General features: G+C 43.0%; 1 protein-coding gene across 1 annotated transcript in view; it reads left to right on the top strand.

The window, feature by feature from the left end:
- Positions 1-767: 767 nt before the first annotated feature.
- The window catches only part of LOC120065136 (voltage-gated potassium channel subunit beta-2-like), a 109,612-nt gene continuing 85,055 nt past the window's right edge, over positions 768-25,324 (top strand). Inside the window, exon 1 of the mRNA XM_039015897.1 lies at positions 768-985. Coding sequence (XP_038871825.1) covers positions 768-985 — 218 coding nt within the window. The remainder of the gene's footprint in view (positions 986-25,324) is intronic.

Genomic DNA, 25,324 nt, shown 5'->3' with positions numbered 1-25,324 from the left:
AGGTTCTTGTTTAGTGTTTGACCAGAGCGAGGATGTAAGTTTAAAATAGTAATTTGAAACGCTTTACTTGAGATGCTTTACTTGCACTTTTTGGTTGGCTGTAGACTATGGACTGTAGACTATGGACTGTAGACTATGGACTGTAGACTATGGACTGTAGACTATGGACCAATAGTTTAATGTTTCTTGTTGTTCTGCATTTATTTAAATTGATGTGAAATATGTTGCTTGACTTATCAATTCAAGTCTGCCCTGGCCCCTGGTGCATGTCAATGTCTCCTCCTCGTCCTGCTGTCTCTTATGCAGATATGCCTCTCGCATGTGTCCTCTGGTCCTGCTCCTTAGTTAACCACAAGGTGGTCACCTGAATGCACCCGATCAGTTTTACCCTGCCATTGTGTGCCTGTCATGGGGGGCGGTGCCGTGACTCTGATTACACCATGCATGGCTGTGTGGTACTGCTACCCCGAGCAGAGCAGGAGAGCTCTTTCTTATGGGAGAAGTCAGGTGCTATTTAAGGAGGTGGCCATGTCCTGGTGGCTTCTAGCTCCGTCCCGGCCCCACTTTTCTTTTTCACTGAGCGGTGGGTTGCTGCGGCGACAGCAGGAGTAGGGGGGATGTTTGCGGGAGGGATGACAGGAGGTCAGCCCCCCGGGGTGGCAGTTAGGCGTCAATCCATGTACACTCATTCCGAAAACCTACAGATCCCCAAACCCGCCGGGCAGGGCAGTGGGATACGGAAAAGCAGCAGCGGCGGCAGTGGCAAGATGCTGTCCATGTCATACAGCGAGAGCATGCGGAGCAGCATCAGCCACTACCACTCGGACCAGGGCCTGAACCTACCTCGGCCCACCGACCCAGGGGAGCTGAGGCGCCTCAGGGAGCAGAGGCATGCTGCTGAGGTCAAGAATATGGAGGACTTCCTTAAGATGAACGGCCTGGTCCTGGAGGAGTGTGTGTCCCACCAGACTGGCATGAAGTACAGGTAAGGACCAGGGCACACCTGGAGAGACCTGGGAGACTCAGACTGGTTGGGGCTGGGTAGCTGAGACCTAAATCGTGGCTGAGATTGGGCAGTTCAGACTGGTTTTGCGCTGAACAGGTAGCAGGGTGTATTAACACGCAGCAGAGTGCAGCAGGGTGTATGAACAGAGATGGGGACAGGCATGGGGTGTGAGAAAGGTTCAGTGGAACACCTGAGGCTCAGGCAGAATGGAATTGTGTAGCCTACCTTGTCTCAGTGTGCAAAGGTACTGCTTACGTTATAGCTGTTCACTGAAAAAGGCAGGCAGCGTTTCTCAACCAGTCGAAGTCATGAATCAGCTGGCATCATTTGTATGGATATATACAAAGAAATGTAAATTGAAAAAAGGTCAAACGAAACCAAATGCAGCTAGTTTTCAGTCTTCCCAGCTTCAGTTTGTAGTTATTGTGTTAGTTGTGTTGTTGGCTAGCTTCTCTGAAGAACAGTGTCCTGACGAGGGAGCACATTTTCTATGCCTGGTGAAATCGTACCTCATTAGCTCATTGTTATGGATGTATCCAAATAAATGTCACTAGAAAACAGCTTAAACAAATGCAAATGCAGCTACTTTGTTGTTATTCTAGCTGCACTGTTTGACGTGACTGTAAGTTAGCCGTAGTTGGCAAGCTAGCAAGCAAGGGATAAGAACGTTGCCAGCCAGTATGACAATGGAACATTTAGAAACGGACGACTAGGTCACGTTTCTGGCAACCGAACCGAACGAACGACGAATGCACAAACGACCAGTTGGCTTGGGTAGCAACCCTAGATTTGTGTCGGGACTATATCTTGTCGAAAGATAGTATGAATAAATTCATCAAAATAGCATTTTTAAAGAAAATATATCAATCATTATTTGAATATGTTGGTAACCCTTGGTATAAAAGTGAAAATGCCCTCGAAGCCGGTGTCTCGGGCCTAACAACACCCATGCCAATATATCCTCCAAACACAGCCTTCTTGGGCATTATCATTTAAGTATAGGTTAACTAATGTTGCATTAGTGATGTGTTGCTGTTTGCCACCGTCCTCTGGACAGAAGGCAATGACAGAAGGCAGTGCAATGTTAGACTGTCCTCTGGACAGAAGGCTCTTACTCCATGGTACTGGCTCTCGTTTTATTTTAATCATCTAGGTCGCTAGCATATTTGCCCAACAAGATGGGAAGGACATACTGTTCCATAAGGATTTACCTGGCCCGTTAAATCTCCCTCAAAGTTGTACCCCTTGATCAGACTCTGCTGAGATCATCCTTCTCTCTCTCGCTCCTCTTCACCACTCTCTCTGTTAGACAAATGGTAGTCACATTACACTGTTCTGAGAAGATACCTTTACCATGTGATAACCTACAACCATACATACGTGTCTTACTCAGTCACACGTGCCCTAATCCTAGACTCTGCGGAGTCTCCAACAACTGGATGTTCCGGTTTTCAGAGGAAATGGAAAGAGCACATGGGACGTGACTTCTCCTTTTGGACGACACTCCATATGAACTCCTCCTCCACATTTACTGGATTGGTTGAACAGTGCAGAAGAGAACCTCCCCCGACAGTTGTTTTCTTCTCATCAAAACCAGTATGTAGGGGATCTAGTTTCAGGCGTTTCTTTTACGCCTGCTACGTTACTCTAACCCTAACACTAACCTTGACTGTCACAAGAGTAGGTGATATGGTCCTGAGATGCCTGGATGATGAATATTGAATGCATTGCATCTTGAGTCTCAGCACTGTCAGGTATAATAATGTGTGCAGGACGAAGCCATCTGACAGAAGTGTGGTCAACATCCTCAAACAATGAGGAGAGGAGGCCTCTTCATCACTGCATTGTCACTAATGAGATGACAAGGTCTGCAGAGCAGGGGTAGCCTACCTGCTGTTGTTTTGACCCAGTGCATGGATGGCTGTTTTGTCTGAAGACAGGTCTAGCAGCTGTTGTTTTGACGATGGGCAGGGATCTGGTTAGATTCAGTTGGTAGAGCATGGCACTTGCAACGCCAGGATTGTGGGTTCTATTCCCAGGGCCACCAACACATAAAAATGTAAGTCACTTTGGATAAAAGCATCTACTAAATGGCTTATATATATTATTACACAAGGAACTGCCAAAATAAAAGAAACACCAACACAAAGTGTCTTAATAGGGCATTGGGCCACCAGGAGCCAGAACGGTTTCCCTGCACCTTGGCATAGATTTTGCAAGTGTATGGAACTCTATTGGAGGGATGCAACACCATTCTTCCACATTTGGTGTTTTGTTGATGGTGGTGGAAGTGTTCAAGTGTTCAATTGGGTTCAAATCAAATCAAACTTTATTAGTCACATGCGCCGAATACAACATGTGTAGACCTTACTGTGAAATGCTTACTTACAAGCCCTTAACCAACAGTTCAGTTCAATAAAGAGTTAAGAAAATATTTACCAAGTAAACTAAAGTAAAAAATTATAAAAAGTAACACAATAAAATAACAATAAAGAGGCTATATACAGGGGGTACCGGTACGGAGTCAATGTGCAGGGGTACAGGTGGTTGAGGTAATTTGTACATGTAGGTAGGGGTGAAGTGGGTGTGCATAGATAATACACAGTGTAGCAGCAGTGTACAAAACACTGGGGGGGTTGTTAATGTAAATAGTCCAGTGGCCATTTGATTAATTGTTCCGCAGTCTTATGGCTTGGGGATAGAAGCTGTTAAGGAGCATTTTGGTCCTAGACTTGGCGCTCCGGTACAGCTTGCCGAGCGGTAGCAGAGAAAACAGTCTATAACTTGGGTGACTGGTGTCTTTGCCAACTTTTTGGGCTTTCCTCTGACACTGCCTATTATACAGGTCCTGGATGGCAGGAAGCTTGGCCCCAGTGATGTACTGGGCCGTACACACTACCCTCTGTAGACCAGGCGGTGATGCAACCTGTCAGGATGCTCTCGATGGTGCAGCTGTAGAACTTTTTGAGGATCTGCGGACCCATGCCAAGTCTTTTCAGTCTCCTGAGGGGGGAAAGATGTTGTCATGCCCTCTTCACGAATGTCTTGGTGTGTTTGGACTAGAGGTCGACCGATTATGATTTTTCAACACCGATACCGATTATTGGCGGACCAAAAAAAGTTTTATTTTTATTTGTAATAATGACAATTACAACAATACTGAATGAACACTTTTATTTTAACTTAATATAATACATCAATAAAATCAATTTAGCCTCAAATAAATAATGAAACATGTTCAATTTGGTTTAAATAATGCAAAAACAAAGTGTTGGAGAAGAAAGTAAAAGTGCAATATGTGCCATGTAAAAAAGCTAACGTTTAAGTTCCTTGCTCAGAACATGAGAACATATGAAAGCTGGTGGTTCCTTTTAACATGAGTCTTCAATATTCCATGGTAAGAAGTTTTAGGTTGTAGTTATTTTAGGACTATTTCTCTCTATACCATTTGTATTTCATATATTTTTGACTATTGGATGTTCTAATAGGTGCTTTAGTATTGCCAGTGTAACAGTATAGCTTCCGTCCCTCTCCTCGCCCCTACCTGGCTCGAACCAGGAACACATCGACAACAGCCACCCTCGAAGCATCATTACCCATCGCTTGCACAGCAAGAGGAACAACTACTTCACGGTCTCAGAGCGAGTGACGTCACCGATTGAAACGCTATTAGCGGCACCCCGCTAACTAGCTAGCCATTTCACATCGGTTACACCAGCTTAATCTCGGGAGTTGATAGGCTTGAAGTCATAAACAGCTCAATGCTTGAAGTACAGTGAAGAGCTGCTGGCAAACGCACGAAAGTGCTGTTTGAATGAATGCTTACGAGCCTGCTGCTGCCTACCACCGCTCAGTCAGACTGCTCTATCAAATATCAAATCATAGACTTAATTATAACATAATAACACACAGAAATACGAACCTTAGGTCATTAATATGAAATCCGGAAACTATCATCATCTCGAAAACAAGACGTTTATTCTTTCAGTGAAATACGGAACCGTTCCGTATTTTATCCAACGGGTGGCATCCATAAGTCTAAATATTCCTGTTACATTGCACAACCTTCAATGTTATGTCATAATTATGTAAAATTCTGGCAAATTAGTTCCCAACGAGCCAGGTGGCCCAAACTGTTGCATATACCCTGACTCTGCGTGCAATGAACGCAAGAGAAGTGACACAATTTCCCTAGTTTAATATTGCCTGCTAACCTGGATTTCTTTTAACTAAATATGCAGGTTTTAAAAAAGATACTTCTGTTTATTGATTTTAAGAAAGGCATTGATGTTTATGGTTAGGTACATTCGTGCAACGATTGTGCGTTTTCCCAATGCGCTTTTGTTGAATCATCCCCAGTTTGGCGAAGTTGGCTGTCTTTGTTAGGAAGATATAGTCTTCACACAGTTCGCAACGAGCCAGGCAGCCCAAACTGCTGCATATACCCTGACTCTGTTGCACAGAACGCAAGAGAAGTGACATAATTTCCCTAGTTAAAATAAATTCACGTTAGCAGGCAATATTAACTAAATATGCAGGTTTAACAAATATATACTTGTGTATTGATTTTAAGAAAGGCATTGATTTTTATGGTTAGGTACACATTGGTGCAACGACAGTGCTTTTTTCACGAATGCGCTTGTTAAATCACTCGTTTGGCGAAGTAGGCTATGATTCAATGATAAATTAACAGGCACCGCATCGATTATATGCAACGCAGGACAGGCTAGATAAACTAGTGATATCATCATCCATGTGTAGTTAACTAGTGATTATATTAAGATTGATTGTTTTTTTATATGATACGTTTAATGCTGGCTAGCACCTTACCTTGGCTCCTTGCTGCACTCGCATAACAGGTAGCCAGCCTGCCACGCAGTCTCCCCGTGGAGTGCAATGTAATCGGCCATGATCGGTGCCCAAAAATGCCGATTATCGATTGTTATGAAAACTTGAAATCGGCCCTAATTAATCGGCCATTCAGATTAATCGGTCGACCTCTAGTTTGGACCATGATAGTTGCTGATGTTGACACCAAGGAACATGAAACTCTCGACCCGCTCCACTACAGCCCTGTCGATGAGAATGTGGACGTGCTCGGTCCTCCTTTTCCTGTAGTCCACGATCAGCTCCTTTGTCTTGCTCACATTGAGGCAGAGGTTGTTGTCCTGGCACCACATTGCCAGGTCTCTGACCTCCTCCGTATAGGCTGTCTCATCGTTGTCGTGTTAAGGCCTACCACCGTTGTGTCGTCAGCAAACTTAATAATGGTGTTGGAGTCGTGTTTGGCCACGCAGTCATGGGTGAACAAGGAGTACAGTAGGGGACTAAGCACACACCACTGAGGGGCCCCAGTGTTGAGGATCAGCGTGGTAGACGTGTTGTTGCCTACCCTCACCACCTGGGGGCGGCCGTCAGGAAGTCCAGGATCCAATTGCAGAGGAAGGTGTTTAGTCCCAGGGTTCTGAGCTTTGTGGGCACTATGGTGGTGAACGCTGAGCTGTAGTCAATGAACAGCATTCTCATATACGTTTTCCTTTTGTCCAGGTGGGAAAGGGCAGTGTGGAGTGTGATTGAGATTGCGTCATCTATGGATCTGTTGGGGCATTATGCGAATTGGAGTTGGTCTAGGGTATCTGGGAGGATGCTGTTGATGTGAGCCATGCCCAACTTTTCAAAGCACTTCATGGCTACTGGCGTGAGTGCTACGGGGCGGTAATCATTTAGGCAGGTTACCTTCGCTTCCTTGGGCACAGGGACTATGGTGGTCTGCTTGTAACATGTATGTATTACAGACTGGATCAGGGAGAGGTTGAAAATGTCAGTGAAGACACTTGCCAGTTGGTCCACGCATGCTTTGAGTACACGTCCTGGTAATCCATCTGGCCCCGCGGCTTTGTGAATGTTGACCTGTTTAAAGGTCTGGCTCACATCGGCTACTGAGAGCGTTATCACACAGTCATCCAGAACAGCTTTGCTCTCATGCATGCTTCAGTGTTGCTTGCATCAAAGCGAGCATAAAAGGCATTTAGCTCGTCTGGTAGGCTTGCGTCACTGGGCAACTCGCGTCTGGGTTTCCCTTTGTAGTCTGTAATATTTTTCAAACCCTACCACATCCAACGTGCGTCAGAGCCGGTGTAGTGGAATTCAATCTTAATCCTGTATTGACGCTTTGCTTGTTTGATGGTTCTTATAATGGTCCGGATTAGTGTCCTGCTCCTAGAATGCGGCAGCTCTAGCCTTTAGCTCGATGCGGATGTTGACCTGTAATCTATGGCTTCTGGTTGGGATATGTACGTACGGTCATTGTGAGGACGACGTCTTCGATGCACTTATTGATGAAGCCGATGACTGATGTGGTATACTCCTCAATGCCATCGGAAGAATCCCGGAACATATTCCAGTCTGTGCTAGCAAAACAGTCCTGTAGCGTAGCGTCCGCGTCATCTTACCACTTCCGGAAGTCACTGGTCCTTCCTGCTTGTAAGCAGGAATCAGGAGTATAGAATGAGGGTGAGTGAGAGCTTTGCATGTTTTTCTGTGCTTGGAGTAAAGGTGGTCTATAGTTTTTTTCCCTATGGTTGCACATGCTGGTAGAAATTAGGTTTGCCTGCATTAAAGTCCCCGGCTACTAGGAGTGCTGCTTCTGGAGGAGCATTTTCTTGATTGCTTATGGCCTTACACAGCTGGTTGAGTGCGGTCTTAGTTCCAGCATCGGTTTGTGGTGGTAATAATAATATAGATGAGAACTCTCTTGGTAGATAGTGTGGTCTACAGCTCATCATAAGGTACTCTATCTCAGGCGAACAATACCTCGAGACTTCTTTAATATTTGACATCGCGCACCAGATGTTATTGATAAATGTACACACACCCCCACCCCTTGTTTTACTAGACGTAGCTTCTCTGTCCTGCCGGTGCATGGAAAATCCCGCCAGCTCTATATTATCCGTGTCGTCATTCAGCCACGACTCGGTGAAACATAAGATATTAAAGTTACAGTTTTTAATGTCCCGTTGGTAGGATAATCTTGATCGTAGATCATCCATTTTATTTTTCAATGATTGCACGTTGGCCAATAGAACGGATGACGGGGGGTATACTCATTTGCCTATGAATTCTCAGCAGGCAGCCCGACCTTTTTCTCCGTCTTTTCTTAACCTCTCTGGGATATTCAGGACGGTAGCGTCCCATCCCGCCAACAGCCAGTGAAAGTGCAGGGCGCCAAATTCAAAACAACAGAAATCTCATAATTAAAATTCCAAGCATACAAGTATTTTACACCATTTTAAAGATACAATTCTCGTTAATCCAGCCACAGTGTCTGATTTCAAAAAGGCTTTACAGCGAAAGCACCACAAACGATTATGTTAGGTCACCACCAAGTCACAGAAAAACACAGCCATTCTTCCAGCCAAAGAGAGGAGTCACAAAAAGCAGAAATATAGATATAATGAATCACTAACCTTTGATGATCTTCATCAGATGACACTCATAGGACTTCATGTTACACAATACATGTATGTTTTGTTCGATAAAGTGCATATTTATATCCAAAAATCTCATTTTACATTGGCGTGTTATGTTCAGTAGTTCCAAAGCATGCAGTGATTTTGCAGAGAGCCACATCAATTCACAGAAATACTCATAATAAACATTGATAAAAGATACAACTATTATACATGGAACTTTAGATAAACCTCTCCTTAATGCAACCGCTGTGTCAGATTTCAAAAAAACTTTACGGAAAAAGCACACCATGCAATAATCTGAGTACGGCGCTCAGAGACCAAAACAGCCAAAGAGATATCCGCCATGTTGTGTAGTCAACATTAGTCAGAAATAGCATTATAAATAGTCACTTACCTTTGATGATCTTCATCAGAATGCACTCCCAGGAATCCCAGTTCCACAATAAATGTTTGATTTGTTCGATAAAGTTCATCATTTATGTCCAAATACCTTCCGTTTGGTCCAGCCGAAAGGTCAGACGAAAAGTCCAAAAAGTTCCATTACAGTCCGTAGAAACATGTCAAGCTAAGTATAGAATCAATCTTTAGGATGTTTTTAACATAAATCTTCAATAATGTTCCAACCGGAGGATTCCTTTGTCTGTAGAAAAGCAATGCAATGCGAGCTACCTCTCACATGACCACACGTCACGAGCTCAAAGCATTCTGCCAGACCTCTGACTCATTCCCCTCTCATTCGGCCTCACTTCAAAGTAGAAGCCTCAAACAAAGTTCTAAAGACGGTTGACATCTAGTGGAAGCCTTAGGAAGTGCAACATGACCAATATCCCACTGTATCTTCAATAGGGAATGAGTTGAAAATCGACCAACCTCAGATTTCCCACTTCCTGGTTGGATTTTTCTCAGGTTTTTGCCTGCCATATGAGTTCTGTTATACTCACAGACATCATTCAAACAGTTTTAGAAACTTCAGAGTGTTTCCTATCCAAATCTACTAATAATTTGCATATATTAGCAACTGGGACTGAGTAGCATGCAGTTTACTCTGGGCACCTTATTCATCCAAGCTACTCAATACTGCCCCCCTGTCACCAAGAAGTTAACACAAATGACGGACATTTGTGGCCCCTTCCCGAGAAAGCAGTATATCCTTCTCATCGGACTCGTTAAATAAAAAATCTTCTTCCAGTTCGAGGTGAGTAATCGCTGTCCAGAAGTTATTTTCGGTCATAAGAGACGGTAGCAGCAAAATTATGTACAAAATAAGTTAAACAAATAAGTTCCAAACAATGCGAAAAAGTGAACAAAAAAGCACAGGTGGTTAGGAGCACGTAAAAACGTCAGCCATCCCCTCCGGTGCCATTCTGTTGAGATCTGGTGACTGAGATGGCATATGGCTTAAATTGTTTTCATGCTCATCAAATCATTCAGTCACCATTCGTGCCCTGTGGATGGGGGCATTGTCATCCTATGGGGGCATAGCCATGGTAGCCAAAATAATAGCCTGCCCAGCATTTTTATACATGACCCTAAGCATGATGGGATGTTACTTGCTTAAATAACTCAGGAACCACACCTGCGTGGAAGGACCTGCGTTCAATATACTTTGTATCCCTTATATACTCAAGTGTTTCCATTATTTTGGCAGTAACCTGTATATGGCTAGTCTGAAGTCCAGGAATACTGCTGTTGTTTTGACTAAGGTAAGGGATGGTTGCTGTCTGTTGTCAGGGTTCAGAGGCAGGTGGGTGCAGTTAATAACAGACAGGGTGGCTACTGTTGTCTCCAGGCAGTGTTGTGTGTCATTGACATTGGCAGACTGCTGGGCCCATTGTTGCCTGTGCTGTAAAGCTCACTCACTGTTCCGTGGCGGGCTGACTGATATACAGCATTGTGATGGGGCAGGTAAGAGGGAGTCAGGTTAGGTTACACGGAGCTCTATGGTGCTTTTACCATATTCAAACAGCCAGAGTCCCTCTGTCCTCTGCAGTCTATTGTCATTTTTCTCTAGTCATCCATGATACGTTTGGTTCGTTCTAGTCAGTGTGCATACACAATAAAGGGCTTAGTCAGGGGTTTACAGTTCAGTGTGTATATATAAACAATAAAGGGCTTAGTCTGGTTTACGGTACAGTATGTATCAACTGGTGTTTGTTTCTCACAGAAACAATACCTGATCTGTTGAAGAGTAACCCAGCTAGCTCTTGTATCCTCATCAGTGTACAATTCTGTAATTAGGGCTGCAATTGGGTCAGCATCTACATGGAACTTCCGACTCCACTCATCATTATTTCAGGTCTGTGGTCAGAGGCAAAGTAACAATACTATTGAGCTGTTCTGCCTGACAGGCTGCTACACCACATTGCGCTTGTGACCTGTGACATGAGTCCATGAGACATGGACAGATACAGGTAACTGCCAAAATAAAGGAAACACCAACATAAAGTGTCTGGAACTCTATTGGAGGGATGCGACACCATTCAGATCTTAGCAATTCCATCATTTAGTGTTTTGTTGATGGTGGTGGAAAATGCTGTCTCAGGCGCCGCTCCAGAATCTCCCATATGTGTTCAATTGTGTTGAGATCTGTCACTAGACGGCCATGGCATATGGTTTACATTGTTTTTTAATTTTAATTTTATTTTTATAAATTTTATCCCATTTTCTCCCCAATTTTCGTGGTATCCAATCGCTAGTAATTACTATCTTGTCTCATCGCTACAACTCCCGTACGGGCTCGGGAGAGACGAAGGTCGAAAGCCATGCGTCCTCCGAAGCACAACCCAACCAAGCCGCACTGCTTCTTTAACACAGCGCGCCTCCAACCCGGAAGCCAGCCGCACCAATGTGTCGGAGGAAACACCGTGTACCTGGCCCCCTTGGTTAGCGCGCACTGCGCCCGGCCCGCCACAGGAGTCGCTGGAGCGCGATGAGACAAGGATATCCCTACCGGCCAAACCCTCCCTAACCCGGACGACGCTATGCCAATTGTGCGTCGCCCCACGGACCTCCCGGTCGCGGCCGGCTGCGACAGAGCCTGGGCGCGAACCCAGAGACTCTGGTGGCGCAGCTAGCACTGCGATGCAGTGCCCTAGACCACTGCGCCACCCGGGAGGCCGGTTTACATTGTTTTCATGCTCATCAAACCATTCAGTGACCACTGTCATCCTATGTGGGCATAGCCATGTTAGCCAAAATAATGGCCAAAATAAGGTCCTTGTCACCGCTGTTGAAAGAGGAGGACCAAGGTGCAGCGTGGTGAGCGTACATTTTCCTTTATTAATAAAAATGACGCAGAACAAAACAACAAACACTACAAAAACAAACCGTGAAGCTACAGGCTATGTGCCCTAAACAAAAGTCAACTTCCCACAGACAGGTGGGCAAAAAGGCTACCTAAGTATGGTTCCCAATCAGAGACAACAATAGACAGCTGTCCCTGATTGAGAACCATATCCGGCCAAAACATAGAAATAGAAAATCATAGAAACACAAAACATAGAATGCCCACCCCAACTCACGCCCTGACCAAACCAAAATAGAGACATAAAAAGGATCTCTAAGGTCAGGGCGTGACAGCCCTGCCCAGAATTTTTATACATGACCCTAAGCATGATGGGATGTTAATTGCTTAATGGTAATTGCTTAATTAACTAAGGAACCACACCTAGGTGGAAGCCTCTGCTTTCAATACACTTTGTAAACCCCTCATTTACTCAAGTGTTTCTATTATTTTTGCAGTTACCTGTGTCCATAATCGGCATGTTTCCTTCTCTGGTGATGGCTAGGTGATGATGACATGACGCACACTCTCTCTCTCACACACACACACACAATATTTTAAATAGTTGCATGTTGCATTTATATTTTTGTTTAGTGTAATTTGTAAAAATAAAAAAATCTAAAAACATGTTTCCACTTTGTCATTATGGGGTATTGTGTGTAGATAGGTGAGGAAAACATCTATTTAATCAATTTTTTATTCTGACTAACACAAAATGTTGAGTAAGTCAAGGGGTATGAATACTTTAAGGCACTGTATGTCATTACTCTCCTATGTTTGACGGACTTAAATATTGCGTCCACCATCCAACAGGGTCACATTTTAAATAAAGTACAACTTATATAGCATACATAACTGTTTCATATGCACGACATAAATGCTTCACAAATCCCCTATATGCATATGTCATGCTCTATAAATGGTGCATAAACATACACAATGAGGTATGTGACATTTGGCAATTCACCCCACAGTGTTTATGACATCCTTTATAGAGTATGACATACACTTGGACACCGTGGCTGGATTTACAACAAGTTTATCTTTAAAATGGTGTATAATACATGTATGTTTGAGGAATTTTAATATACATATAATCTAAGTGTATGTCATACTCTATAAAGGATGTCATAAACACTGTGGGGTGAATTGCCAAATGTCCAGCAGAGCTGTTGCCAGAGAATTGAATGTTCATTTCTCTGCCATAAGCCGCCTCCAACGTCGTTTTAGAGAATTTGGCAGTACATCTAACCGGCCTCACAACCCCAGAGCATGTGTATGGCGTCATGTGGGTGAGTGGTTTGTTGATGTCAACGTTGTGAATAGAGTGCCCCATGGTGGCGGTGGGGTTATGGTATGGGCAGGCATAAGCTACGGACAACAAACAAAATTGCATTTTATCTATGGCAATTTGAATGCACAGAGATAACGTGACGAGATCCTGAGGCCAATTATCGTGCCATTCATCCACCGCAATTACCTCATGTTTCCCAGTCATGTGAAATCCATAGATTTGGGCCTAATGAATTTATTTCAATTGACTGATTTCCTTACATAAACTGTAACTCAGTAAAATCGTAAAAATTGTTGCGTTTATATTTTGGTTCAGTATAGTTAGTTTATGAACCGGTGATTTAGTGTCTTTTCCATGATGTAGGCCTTACACTGGTCGTTTCAATAAACCTGTAAAGTGTGTGTTGTCATGGTGAGGGTAGAGGGAACACACCTAGAAGTTTGGCCACAGGCTTCGTTGGATGTGCACCGCAGCCCATCCAGTACTTGATCCTGTCAGAGTTGATGCTGACCAGTTTCTCATTGTAGATGTTTGGCAGGGGGTCATAAGAGCCTAGCTGTTCTATTTATTTACTGTCTCGTGCTCGCTTGTTGTAAGCTGCCACAATGCGGTAGAAAGGTCTGTTAGACCTTTTGTGGCCAGCCATTGCCAATCTGATGACAATGTGTCCTCCATGGTACGTCTTCAGTAGGAAGGATGCTGTAAGGATAATACAACAAAATCAGCATTGTATTGTTTCGTTAAATGGTGAAATTCATATGCAATTAAATTGGCTTAAAAATAGAACAGCATTTGAAGTAGGATGTTTTCAGTCAAAGAGTAAGCAATTAGTTGTGACCACAGTTCAGGTGGTGTTTTGTTAGGTGCATAGCTAGGTCAAAGGTTATCAGGTGTTTAGCCAGGTAAATTAGGGATTGACACTGTTTTTACTGCTTATACACCACAACCGCTCCAATAACACTATGCTATCTGCAAAATACTTGAATCTGGATCGCCACCCACCGCAACGATAATTTAACATGGTGGAGCTCTCTTTTAACATAATCTACAATAAATGGGAACACCACACACCCAACAGTATTTCATGTCTGGACAATAATTAATTAGCAAGTGGCCTTCCCATAATACAAATAACACTCAATGTCTAGCTATTGTGTAGCTATCGGTTGTGAATTGCATGAAATAAACATTACTTCTCAGAAACGCAATTTTTTATAACTACTAGCTTGCTTTACACCATACTCATGGCTAGGCTCGTCAACAGTAACGTTACAGACATTTCCGGCTAGCTAATAAGAGTACCCCAACGTGCTAGTTAGCCCATGTTTACAGCGTTAGTTAATTAAATAGCAACCTGATCATACTTACATAGATAGACCATGTTTAGGTATACCCTGCAAAAGAGGTCAAACGAATACGTAAAAGATCGAAAAACGTTTTCAACATTACAGAAAAGAGCACTTCTATTGTCTAATGTGACATTAGTAAGGGTGCAGCCATTTACACACACACACACACACACACACACACACACACACACACACACACACACACACACACACACACACACACACACACACACACACACACACACACACACACAGGTGTGGTCAGTTGTGCACTCAAAGGAATTAAAGTGGCGATTGGCTTACATGTCCTAGAATAGCTAGAACAGCATGGTATCCCTCAGTGCTGACTCTTAATTTACATATGCATTGTGTTGGAAAGTACAGACTGGATGCCAGAACAACACAAAGCAGTCTGTAAAAAGAAACAAAGTATTTTCAGTGTGGGTGTCACAGGTCTCAAGTGTTTCATTTAAAAAGTTCTAGATTGCCTCAAAATGTACATTTCCCCCAGTCTCACAATAAGGATATAATATCATACTAAGATGTTACTTCTCACAGGTTGTCTGAATTTCTTAAGGGTGGTGGGAATTTGTGGGAATTAGGGCTACTAAATTGGCCTCTTTTTCAACTGTATTTTTCATCCATTTCAGGTTTGCTTGGTTGATATGATGACATTGATTGTTAAAAGCCCAGTGCAGCCAAAATTCGGTTTTGCTTGTGTTTTCAAATTAAATTAAATGTTGTTGGTCACATGTACCTAATTCAATAGGTGTCGACTTTACCGTGAAATGCTTACTTATGAACCCTTTCCCAACAATACAAAGTTAAAAAGTTAAAAACATATACATAATAAAAAAGGAAATAGTCACAATAACGAGGCTATATACAAGAAGTACCAGTACCAAGTCAAGGTAGTTGAGGTTATTGAGGTAACATGTCATCTAGCTCTCACAATCTCACTTCTGAATTAGACGTTCATCCATGTTTCCCAAACGTCAAATTTCAAAGTTGTTGCAAATGTCAAATTTGTTTGGGATAGGCTTAAAACACAAATCTAAAAAACAACTTCTATTGCTGGATTCAAACTTGCAACCTTTGGAATCAGATGCCTACTCCCATCTGCCATCCTCATCCACAACACCCTAGCAAAACCACTCACTGTTGCCCCTAGTGGCCAGTTTCTACATCATCTCCCGACATCCTCAGACGTGGATGGAAGTTGAATACTGACTTGTATCACTGGTGACCTGATTGAACATGTACATGTAGGTAGCAGCGTATGTGAAGAGTGTGTGTGTGTGTGTGTGTGTGTGTGTGTGTGTGTGTGTGTGTGTGTGTGTGTGTGTGTGTGTGTGTGTGTGTGTGTGTGTGTGTGTGTGTGTGTGTGTGTTGGAGTGTCAGTGTAGTATGTGTGAGTGTGTGGGTAGAGTCCAGTGAGTGTGCTTAGAGCCAGCGCAAGAGATTCAGTGGAAAAAAAGGGTATTCATGCAAATAGTCCAGGTAGCCACTTGATTAACTGTACAGCAGTCGTATGGCTTAGGGGTAGAAGCTGTTCAGGAGCCTTTTGGTTCCAGACTTGGCGCTCCGGTACTGCTTGCCGTCCAGTATCAGAGAGAACAGTCTATGACTTGGATGGCTAGAGTCTTTGACAATTTTTTGGGCCTTCCTATGACACCGCCTGGTATAGAGTCCTGGATTGTCCTGGATTGAAGGGAGCAAGGCCTCAGTGATGTACTGGGCCGTACTCACTATCCTCTGTAGCGCCTTGTGGTCGGATGCCAAGCAGTTGCCATACCAAGCGGTGATGCTGCTTGTCAAGATGCTGTCAATGGTTCAACTGTAAAACGTTAAATATTTTCAGCCTCCTAAGGGGGAAGAGGCATTGTCGTGCCCTCTTCACGACTGTGTTGGTGTGTTTGGACCATGATAGGTCCTTAGTGATGTGGACACCAAGGAACATGAGCTTGGGGGGCACTATGGTGTTGAATGCTGAGCTGTAGTCAATGAACAGCATTCTCACATAGGTGTTCCTTTTGTCCAGTTGGGAAAGGGCATTCTGGTGTTCAATAGGGATTGCATAATCTGTGGATCTTTTGGGGCGGTATGTGAATTGGAGTGTGTCCAGGGTGTCTGTGATGATGGTGTTGATGTGAGCCATGACCAGCCTTTCAAAGCATTTCATGGCTACAGGTGTGAGTGCTAAGTGGAGATAGTCATTTAGACAGGTTACCTTGGTGTTCTTGGGCACAGGGACTATGGTGGTCTGCTTGAAACATGTAGGGTTTACAGACGGGATCAGGGAGAGGTTGAATGTTCTGAGTATGTGTCCTGGTAATCCGTCTGAAAGTTAACCTGTTCAAAGGTTTTACTCAGCTACGGAGAGTGTGATCACACAGATGTCCGGAACAGCTGATGCTCTCATGTATGGTTCGGTGTTCCTTGCCTAGAAGCGAGCATAGAAGGCATTTAACTCATCTGGTAGGCTTGCGTCACTGGGGAGCTCGTGGCTAGGTTTCCCTTTGTAATCTGTGATGGTTTGCAAGCCCTGAAACATCCGACGGGCGTCCGAGGTGGTGTAGTACGATTTGATCTTAGTCCTGTATTAATGCTTTGCCTGTTTGATGGTTCGTCAGAGGGCATAGCAGGATTTCTTATAAGCGTCCGGATTAGTATCCCGCTCCTTGAAAGCGGCACCTCTAGCCTTTAGTTTAGTGCAGATGTTGCCTGTAATCCATGGCTTCTGGTTGGGATATGTACAGTTGAAGTCAGAAGTTTACATACACTTAGATTGGAGTCATTAAAACTTGTTTTTCAACCACTCCACAAATGTATTGTTAACAAACTATAGTTTTGGCAAGTCGGTTAGGACATCTACTTTGTGCATGACACAAGTAATTTTCCCAACAATTGTTTACAGACAGATTATTTAACTTATAATTCACTGTATCACAATTCCAGTGGGTCAGAAGTTTACATGACTGTGCCTTTAAACAGCTTGGAAAATTCCAGAAAATTATGTCATGGCTTTAGAAGCTTCTGATAGCTTAATTGACATCATTTTAGTGAATTGGAGGTGTACTTGTGGATGTATTTCAAGGCCTACCTTCAAACTCAGTGCCTCTTTGCTTGACATCATAGGAAAATCAAAAGAAATTAGCCAAGAACTCAGAAGAAAAATTGTAGACCTTCACAAGTCTCGTTCATCCTTGGGAGCAATTTCCAAACGCCTGAAGGTACCACGTTCATCTGTACAAACAATAGGATGCAAGTATAAACACCATGCGACCATGCAGCCGTCATACCGCTCAGGAAGGAGACGCTTTCTGTCTCCTAGAGATGAACGTACTTTGGTGCGAAAAATGCAAATAAATCCCAGAACAACAGCAAAGGACCTTGTGAATATGCTGGAGGAAACCGGTACAAAAGTATCTATAGCCACAGTAAAACAAGTCCTATATCGACATAACCTGAAAGGCCGCTCAGCAAGGAAGAATCCACTGCTCCAAAACCTCCATAAAAATGCCAGACTACGGTTTGCAACTGCACATGGGCACAAAGATCGTACTTTTTGGAGAAATATCCTCTGGTCTGATGAAACAAAAATAGAACTGTTTGGCCATAATGACCACCGTTATGTTTGGATGAAAAGGGGGGAGGCTTGCAAGCCGAAGGACACCATCCCAACCGTGAAGCACAGAGGTGACAGCATCATGTTGTGGGGGTGCTTTGCTGCAGGAGGGACTGGTGCACTTCACAAAATAGATGGCATCATGAGGTAGGAACATTATGTGGATATATTGAAGCAACATCTCAAGTCATCAGTCAGGAAGTTAAAGCTTGGTCACAAATGGGTCTTCCAAATGGACAATGACCCCAAGCATACTTCCAAAGTTGTGGCAAAATGGCTTAAGGACAACAAAGTCAAGGTATTGGAGTGGCCATCACAAAACCCTGACCTCAACCCTATATAACATTTTTGGGCAGAACTGAAAAAGCGTGTGCGAGCAAGGAGGCCGACAAACCTGACTCAGTTACACCAGCTCTGCTCTGTTATTGTGGAACGCTTGTGGAAGGCTACCTAAAACGTTTGACCCAAGTTAACTTCTTATGGCTGCATCCCGCTACCGGGATCGATATGACAGCAGCCAGTGAAAGTGCAGGGCGCCAAATTCAAACAACAGAAATCTCATAATTAAAATTCCTCAAACATACATGTGTCTTATATCATTTTAAAGGTAATCGTGTTGTTAATCCCACCAAAGTGAAAGCACTACAAACGATTATGTTAGGTCACCACCAAACCACAATAAGCACAGCCATTTTTCCAGCGAAAGATAGCTTTCACAAAAAGCAGAAATAGAGATAAAATGAATCACTAACCTTTGATTATCTTCATCAGATGACACTCATAGGACTTCATGTTACACAATACATGCATGTTTTATTTGATAAAGTTCATATTTATAACAAAAAATCTGAGTTTACATTGGCGCGTTACATTCACTAGTTCCAAAAACATCAAGTGATTTTGCAGAGAGCCACATCGTTTCAACAGAAATACTCATCATAAATGTAGATGATAATACAAGTTATAAACATGGAATTATAGATATACCTCTCCTTAATGCAACTGCTGTGTCAGACTTCAAAAAAACTTTATGGAAAAAGCAAATCATGCAATAATCTGAGACGGAGCTCAGAACAATAGCCAAATTAGCCGCCATGTTGGGGTCAACTGAAACCAGAAAATACATGATAAATGTTTCCTTACCTTTGATGAATTTCATCAGAATGCAGTCCTAGGAATCCCAGGTCCACAATAAATGCTTGATTTGTTCGATAATGTCCGTTATTTATGTTCAATTAGCTACTTTGGTTAGCGCGTTAGCGGTAAACAATTCCAAAGTCACAAAGCGCATCCACTATAACGTGACGAAATGTCCAAAAGTTCCGTAACAGTCAGTAGAAACATGTCAAACTATGTACTGAATCAATCTTTAGAATGTTGTTAACATACATCTTGAATAACGTTCCAACCGGAGAATTAGATTGACTTCAGAAGAGCGGTGGAACGGAGGTCCTCCTCATGTGAAGGCGCGTGTTCAATGCGTGGTCACCTCATGGCAGTGATTACTAATTCCTGTCTCCTTCGGCCCCCCTTCACATTAGAGTCACATTAGAGAAAACTCATCAATATCTCGCTGTAATTTCAATGAGAGATTGGTTGAAAATCTGCCACCTCAGAAACAATTCAAACAGGAAGTGGAACTTCTCAGGTTTTTGCCTGCCATATGAGTTATTTTATACTCACAGACATAATTCAAACAGTTTTAGAAACTTCAGAGTGTTTTCTATCCAATACGAATAATAATATGCATATATTAGCAACTGGGACAGAGGAGCAGACAGTTTACTATGGGCACCTCTGTGCACCTTTCATCCAAGCTACTCAATACTGCCCCTGCAGCCATAAGAAGTTAAACAATTTAAAGGCAATGCTACCAAATACTAATTGAGTGTATGCTTCTACACCTGCATTGCTTGCTGTTTGGGGTTTTAGGCTGGGTTTCTGTACAGCACTTTGAGATATCAGCTGATGTAAGAAGGGCTATATAAATAAATGTGATTTGATATAAACTTCTGACCCACTGGGACTGGGATGAAAGAAAATAAAAGCTGAAATAAATCATTCTCTAGTAGTATTCTGACATTTCACATTCTTAAAATAAAGTGGTGATCCTAACTGACCTAAGACAGAGCATTTTTACTCGGATTAAATGTCATGAATTGTGAAAAACTGAGTTTTAATGTATTTGGCTAAGGTGTATGTAAACTTCCAACTTCGACTGTACGTACGGTCACTGTGGAGACGACGTCATTAATTCTCTTATTAATGAAGCCGGTGACTGATGTGGTAAACTCCTCAGTACGCAGACGACACCATTCTGTATACTTCTGGCCCTTCTTTGGACACTTTGTTATCTAACCTCCAGACGAGCTTTAATGCTATACAACTCTCCTTCCGTGGCCTCCAACTGCTCTTAAATGCAAGTAAAACTAAATGCATGCTCTTCAACCGATCACTGCCCGCACCTGCCCGCCCATCCAGCATCACTACTCTGGACGGTTCTGACTTAGAATATGTGGATAACTACAAATACCTAGGTGTCTGGTTAGACTGTAAACTCTCCTTCCAGACTCACATTAAGCATCTCCAATCCAAAATTAAATCTAGAATCAACTTCTTATTTCGCAACAAAGCACCTCTCACTCATGCTGCCAAACATACCCTCGTAAAACTGACCATCCTACCGATCCTCGACTTCGGCGATGTCATTTATAAAATAGCCCCCAACACTCTACTCAACAAATTGGATGCAGTCTATCACAGAGCCATCCGTTTTGTCACCAAAGCCCCATATACTACCCACAGCTGCGACCTGTACGCTCTCGTTGGCTGGCCCTCGCTTCATTCTCGTCGCCAAACCCACTGGCTCCAGGTCATCTACAAGTCTCTGCTAGGTAAAGCCCCGCCTTATCTCAGCTCACTGGTCACCATAGCAGCACCCACTCGTAGCACACGCTCCAGCAGGTATATCTCACTGGTCACCCCCAAAGCCAATTCCTCATTTGGCCGCCTTTCCTTCCAGTTCTCTGCTGCCAATGACTCGAACAAACTACAAAAATCACTGAAGCTGGAGACTCATATCTCCCTCACTGGCTTTAAGCACCAGCTGTCAGAGCAGCTCACAGAGCACCTGTACATAGCCCATCTGTAAACAGCCCATCCAACTACCACATCCCCATACTGTATTTATTTATTTATCTTGCTTCTTTGCACCCCAGTATCTCTACTTGCACATTCATCTTCTGCACATCTATCATTCCAGTGTTTAATTGCTATATTGTAATTACAACGCCACCATGGCCTATTTGTTGCCTTAACTCCCTTATCTTACCTCATTTGCACTCATTGTATATAGACTTTTTGTTTTCTTTTTTTGTACTGTATTATTGTATGTTTTGTTTATTCTATGTGTAACTCTGTGTTGTTGTATGTGTTGAACTGCTATGCTTTATCTTGGCCAGGTCACAGTTGCAAATGAGAACTTGTTCTCAACTAGCCTACCTGGTTAAATAAAGGTGAAATAACAAATATATATATATATTCTTTTAAATGCCATCAGATGAATCCTGGAATATATTCCAGTCTGTGCTAGCAAAGCAGTCCTGTAGTTTAGTATCCACTTTTATATTGTGTGTGTCACTGCTACTTCCTGTTTGAGTTTTTTGCTTGTAAGCAGGTATCAGGAGGATAGAGTTATGTTCGCATTTGCTAAATGGAGTTCATTTATTTTTTGGGAGGGAGGGAGAGCTTTGTATGCATCGCTTTGTGTGAAGTTAAGGTGATCTAGAGTGTTGTATGATATCATACAACAGCTGATGAAACTATCACTGTAAAAGAGTGAAAAAATTTGATCTGTGTTATTTTCTGATTGTTAGTTGCTGATTGAAAATACAATTTATACAGCACCTTGTAATCAACAGGTTTAGCATTGGTGGAGTTCTGGCTAGGTTGTTAACATCATCAGGTTGTATAAGTTAATCAACCAATAAAAAAAGAGCTCCTGGACTTCTCTGCCAATAACAGCTAGTTTTCAGGTTACATATCCCTCCCATTAGGCCCCCACTCCCAGACAGTCCCAACAATTATTGCTTGAGAAATAGTTTTTTTGTTAAAGCCATTTTTGTTTCTTTTTGACCATCTTAATGGAACGCTATTACAGTAAGGTACTTAATTGTTACCCAGAAATGTATGTATGCATTGGACCTTTTTAAGTATTTGTAAAAGGTGAATTCTCAAATTAAAGTCTGTCGCCACCTAATGAACGTAGTTGCTATAGACATGTTGGAGTAGGAGATCAGGTTGAGCATGGTATTGATCTCTTAATGATTCTCTTTCTTGGGGGGACAAAATGCAGATGCATTTATAGATACTGTAGTATATAGGCCTAACATGTTGATGAATACTTTTTGTATTTTATGTAATGGCTGTTAGCCACTAGGTGGTGCAGATGTTCCACCTCAGATTGGGTCTACTACTGTACTCCATGCTGCACCCTCTACAGCAGGGGTAGGAAACTAGATTCAGCCACGGGCCGATTTTCCTCAGAGCGGATGGTTGGGGGCCCGGAACTTAATTATAATAATTTTTACACTGCAAATTGACCACAACTAAGCACAAAAAGAGATTGTATTTGAAAATAAGAATAATTTCATACCTTGATTACATTGAGACACAATTCGTGGGAATACTTGGGAACAGTTTTCCTAAATTAAACTCATTTTTAGATGAATGCCTGGTGATTTTAGCATTTTTCCCACCAAAACAAAATTAGGTCATTCTTTATTTGGATTGTCCGGATTTCCATCTGGTCATATTATCAACAAACTATCTGTAGATAAATAACTGTTTGCTAAGGTTACAGTTTGGGTTAGGTTTAGAATAAAGGTTAGGGTTAGGATAAGGCTTAACGTTAGGGCTAGGGTTAGTAGATTGTTAGTTTAAATGTTATTGATAGTCCACCTGTTGCCGATCCCTGCTCTACAGTTCCCAGTTCCCAGCGGTCATCTCATTTCAGCGCTAATGGTTCTTAAGTAGGCATCTGTGAGGATGGTTTACTGACTGTTTACAGGGGTTAGAAGACACATTTTTTACTTTTATATTAGATAACCATTTAAATAGCTTTACTGCATGTCCAGATTGTCCTCAGTGTCAGTATATTCCAGTCTTCTCTAGCTGGCATCAGTAGTGCTGCACAGATGTTTCAGTTAGCTGGCAGCAGTAGTGCTGCACAGATGTTTCAGTTAGCTGACAGCAGTAGTGCTGCACAGATGTTTCAGTTAGCTGGCAGCAGTAGTGCTGCACAGATGTTTCAGTTAGCTGGCAGCAGTAGTGCTGCACAGATGTTTCAGTTAGCTGGCAGCAGTAGTGCTGCACAGATGTTTCAGTGAGCTGGCAGCAGTAGTGCTGCACAGATGTTTCAGTGAGCTGGCAGCAGTAGTGCTGCACAGATGTTTCAGTTAGCTGGCAGCAGTAGTGCTGCACAGATGTTTCAGTTAGCTGACAGCAGTAGTGCTGCACAGATGTTTCAGTTAGCTGGCAGCAGTAGTGCTGCACAGATGTTTCAGTTAGCTGGCAGCAGTAGTGCTGCACAGATGTTTCAGTTAGCTGACAGCAGTAGTGCTGCACAGATGTTTCAGTTAGCTGGCAGCAGTAGTGCTGCACAGATGTTTCAGTTAGCTGGCAGCAGTAGTGCTGCACAGATGTTTCAGTTAGCTGGCAGCAGTAGTGCTGCACAGATGTTTCAGTTAGCTGGCAGCAGTAGTGCTGCACAGATGTTTCAGTTAGCTGGCAGCAGTAGTGCTGCACAGATGTTTCAGTTAGCTGGCAGCAGTAGTGCTGCACAGATGTTTCAGTTAGCTGGCAGCAGTAGTGCTGCACAGATGTTTCAGTTAGCTGGCAGCAGTAGTGCTGCACAGATGTTTTGGTGCTGTAGCTCTGTTCCACTATGTTTTCTTCACTGGAGCTGAACATAATGGGTATCTGATGGGAACTAGTCTCTGCTGTGACCTCTTATTACTTTGCTACACCATCTCAGGTTGGCACAGGCAGACATTGTGTCAGAGCCCATGCCAGTCAGGAGTGGAGCGTGGGCAGAGAGCCCTGTCACTTCACCTACTGTCAGCGTGCAATACTCCTATCACTCTTTCCTCTAACACTTTGTATGGTACTAAACACACACTTAACATGTCCTGTGTGTGTGTGTGTGTGTGTGTGTGTGTGTGTGTGTGTGTGTGTGTGTGTGTGTGTGTGTGTGTGTGTGTGTGTGTGTGTGTGTGTGTGTGTGTGCTAACATCTCTGTTCGAGTACTGTATATATTTTCAGGGATGGTCACGCCATTGTCGTCTGTGTTCTCTTATGAAGTGGGTGGAAGAGGAGGATGTGTGTGTTTGCTGCAGGGACATTACATTAGTATGGGTACACTGGAGTGACATGGGGAAGTAGCTCCACTCTGCTCTCCCCAGCCTCTAAGATTCCAAGCTCACCCCAAGTTTCACTAGATGTCCTTGTACAATGTAAGCTACATATTAGTAACGCTCGGAATTGCCAGGGACCTCATACGATATTATCACGATACTTCGGTGCCGATACGATATGCATTGCAATTCTCACGATTCTATATTTATTGCAATTTGATACTGCAATTTTATTGCGATTCAATGTTCCAAACATATTGCTCACCAAATGTCTGCTGCAGAGGGATAAGAGAGACCCATGAGAAAAGTGTGTTTTGATCAGTCATGAAAATAAAAGTGCCGTAAAACAAATAGACTCACTATTTAAAAAGAAATGGAGAACAAGATGTGAAGGAAAAATAACTGGAGTTTTGGTGCAGGTACAGCTGTTTTCAAAAATAAAATACAATTGCGATATCGTCAAAAATAATATCTCTATGTACAGTGCATTCGGAAGTAGTCAGACCCCTTGATGTTTTCCACATTTTGTTACGTTACAGCCTTATTCTAAACTTTATTAAATCGTGTTTTTCCTCATCAATCTACACATAATACCCCATAATGACAAAGTTTTCAGACCCTTTACTCAGTACCTTGTTGAAGCACCTTTGGCTGTGATTACAACCTTGAGTCTTCTTGGGTATGACGCAATAAGCTTGGCACACCTGTATTTGGGGAGTTTCTCCCATTCTTCTCTGCAGATGCTCTCAAGCTCTCTCAGGTTAGATGGGGAGCGTCACTGCACAGCTATTTTTAGGTCTCTCCAGAGATGTTTGATTGGGTTCAAGTCCGGGCCATGGCTGGGCCACTCAAAGACATTCAGAAACTTGTCCCGAAGCC

The sequence above is a fragment of the Salvelinus namaycush genome, chromosome 20 (genome assembly GCF_016432855.1).
Source record: "Salvelinus namaycush isolate Seneca chromosome 20, SaNama_1.0, whole genome shotgun sequence".
Classification (NCBI taxonomy): domain Eukaryota; kingdom Metazoa; phylum Chordata; class Actinopteri; order Salmoniformes; family Salmonidae; genus Salvelinus; species Salvelinus namaycush.
The sequence above is the reverse complement of the archived record's forward strand: the minus strand, read 5'-3'. Positions and strand labels throughout refer to the sequence as shown.